This window comes from Limulus polyphemus, unplaced genomic scaffold (assembly GCF_000517525.1).
Source record: "Limulus polyphemus unplaced genomic scaffold, Limulus_polyphemus-2.1.2 Scaffold7640, whole genome shotgun sequence".
In the NCBI taxonomy this organism is placed as follows: Eukaryota; Metazoa; Arthropoda; class Merostomata; order Xiphosura; family Limulidae; genus Limulus; species Limulus polyphemus.
In genome coordinates, this window is record NW_013673250.1 from 35,772 (window position 1) to 38,472 (window position 2,701).

General features: G+C 37.5%; 1 protein-coding gene across 2 annotated transcripts in view; it reads left to right on the forward strand.

Annotated features, from left to right (window-relative positions):
* LOC106474750 (dopamine receptor 1-like) overlaps window positions 1-2,430 on the forward strand; it is a 28,085-nt gene extending 25,655 nt beyond the window's left edge. For both annotated transcript variants that reach the window (XM_013935443.2, XM_022403053.1), the window contains exon 2: window positions 1,182-2,430. In XM_013935443.2, the coding sequence (XP_013790897.2) occupies window positions 1,217-2,347 (1,131 nt within the window). In that variant the 5' untranslated portion in view covers window positions 1,182-1,216 and the 3' untranslated portion in view covers window positions 2,348-2,430. The remainder of the gene's footprint in view (window positions 1-1,181) is intronic.
* Window positions 2,431-2,701: the final 271 nt, after the last annotated feature.

Here is a 2,701-nt window from a genome sequence, read left to right on the forward strand (position 1 = left end):
TAAAACTTCTCTACGTGATGTGACAGAAGTAGTTTATCTATGGTGTTGTTGTATGTAGAGTTCACGTATTTAAAACTTCGCTACGTGATGTGACAGAAGTAGTTTATCTATGGTGTTGTTGTATGTAGAGTTCACGTATTTAAAACTTCGTTACGTGATGTGACAGAAGTAGTTTATCTATGGTGTTGTTGTATGTAAAGTTTACATATTTAAAACTTCGCTACATGATGTGACAGAAGTAGTTTATCTATGGTGTTGTTGTATGTAGAGTTCACGTATTTAAAACTTCTCTACGTGATGTGACAGAAGTAATTTATCTATGGTGTTGTTGTATGTAGAGTTCACGTATTTAAAACTTCGTTACGTGTTGTGAAACTAATATATCTATGGTGTTGTTGTATGTAGAGTTCACGTATTCAAAACTTCGCTACGTGATGTGACAGAAGTAGTTTATCTATGGTGTTGTTGTATGTAGAGTTCACGTATTTAAAACTACAGTACGTGATATGAAACTAATATATCTATGGTGTTGTTGTATGTAGAGTTCATGTATTTAAAACTACAGTACGTGATATGAAACTAATATATCTATGGTGTTGTTGTATGTAGAGTTCATGTATTTAAAACTACAGTACGTGATATGAAACTAATATATCTATGGTGTTGTTGTATGTATAGTTCATGTATTTAAAACTACAGTACGTGATATGAAACTAATATATCTATGGTGTTGTTGTATGTAGAGTTCACGTATTTAAAACTACAGTACGTGATGTGAAACTAATATATCTATGGTGTTGTTGTATTTAAAGTTTACATATTTAAAACTTCGCTACGTGATGTGACAGAAGTAATTTATCTATGGTGTTGTTGTATGTAGAGTTCACGTATTTAAAACTTCGTTACGTGATGTGAAACTAATATATCTATGGTGTTGTTGTATGTAGAGTTCACATATTTAAAACTACAGTACGTGATATGAAACTAATATATCTCTTGTATTTTTGTAGCTAGAGTTCACGTAATTGAAACTGTGTTAATTGATTAGAGACGTACTTTATTTCTTGTTTTGTAAATAAAGTTCAAGTATTTAAAACTGTGCTATTAGATGTCATACAAGTTATTAATCACTGTTGAACGTTTCGTTGTGCTTTAAGTTTCTTTGTATTGTTTGTCTTCAGGTTTTCCCTGGGATGAACAGAGAGTGTTGACTGTCATGATCACCGATAACGGTTCGAACCAGAACAATGTAGATGTAGAACAAGAGTCCACCGACCTCGCTATGAAGTGTCTGGTGGGTGTCTTCTTAACACTTATCATTTTCTTCTCTATCACCGGTAATATTCTCGTCTGTCTGGCTATCTACAGTGACAGGCACCTCCGTAAGATCGGAAACATTTTCCTCGCATCTCTTGCCGTGGCTGACTTGTTTGTTGCATCACTCGTAATGACATTTGCTGTCGCTAATGACCTGATGGGCTATTGGGTGTTCGGTTCTCAGTTCTGCGACACGTGGGTGGCGTTTGATGTCATGTGTTGTACGGCTTCAATCTTGAATCTATGTGCTATCAGTCTAGACCGGTTCATTCATATTAAGGACCCACTTCGTTACGGAAGATGGCTGACTAAACGAGTCGTCCTCGTCTCCATCTGCGCGATTTGGCTCTTGTCAGGCCTGGTATCCTTTCTGCCCATCAGTTTAGGGTGGCACAGGCCCAAGAAGGCTGAAATAACCCAAGAAGAGAGAGAGCGACCCATGTGCGCGATGGAACTGACTCCTGTCTATGCCGTGGTATCTTCTGCGATCAGTTTCTACGTTCCTTGCGTTGTCATGGTGGCGCTCTACACGAGACTTTACTTATACGCGAAAAAACACGTGAGGAGTATCCGCGCTATAACTAAACCTTCACAGAATTCATCAGGTTCAAGGCCCCACAAAAACGTGAGGTCAGTCAGTCAAGGATCCCATCATATGATGGACCACAAGGCTGCCATCACGTTAGGGATAATTATGGGTGTGTTTCTAGTCTGTTGGGTCCCGTTCTTTTGCGTGAATATCATAGCCGCGTTTTGTAAGACGTGTATCTCGGATCAAGTGTGGAAATGCTTGACGTGGTTAGGCTACTTTAATTCGACCATGAATCCCGTGATTTACAGTATCTTCAACACGGAATTCCGAGAAGCTTTTCGGAAGATCCTCTTCTCCCACATCAAGGGGGAGTGTTGTGGTGCTTCTGACACTGCTATTCAAATAATCCAGTTCGATCGGAAAACTGTTTCATTGCAGCCAGTGACGTCACGAATCGAGATTAAATGTGAGGACACGGGGAAAGTTAGTGAAATATAAGTGAAATTATTGTTCTTCATAATCTATACATTCCAATTTTCAAGTACTGTATTAGTAGGGTCGTGTCTATAAGATAATGTAAATAGCTGTTAGTCTATAGAATTCAATAAATCCGTGCAAAAAATATTTTGAATTTGTATTTCTGCTTTAGTTTTTGTTCGATGTTAAATCGGGAAATCTAAAAAAAAAAATCAGTTGAGTGAATTGAATTTCCAGAGTTCACAAATCGCCCAAGTAGTTTTTCAAACGAATAAAATTAGTAGCAATTATATGAAGACTGTAAACATATTAAGTTTTTTTCTTTCTCAACTGTTGTTGTAAGAACGTATCTGATTAGTCCTGATGCTGAGAGGG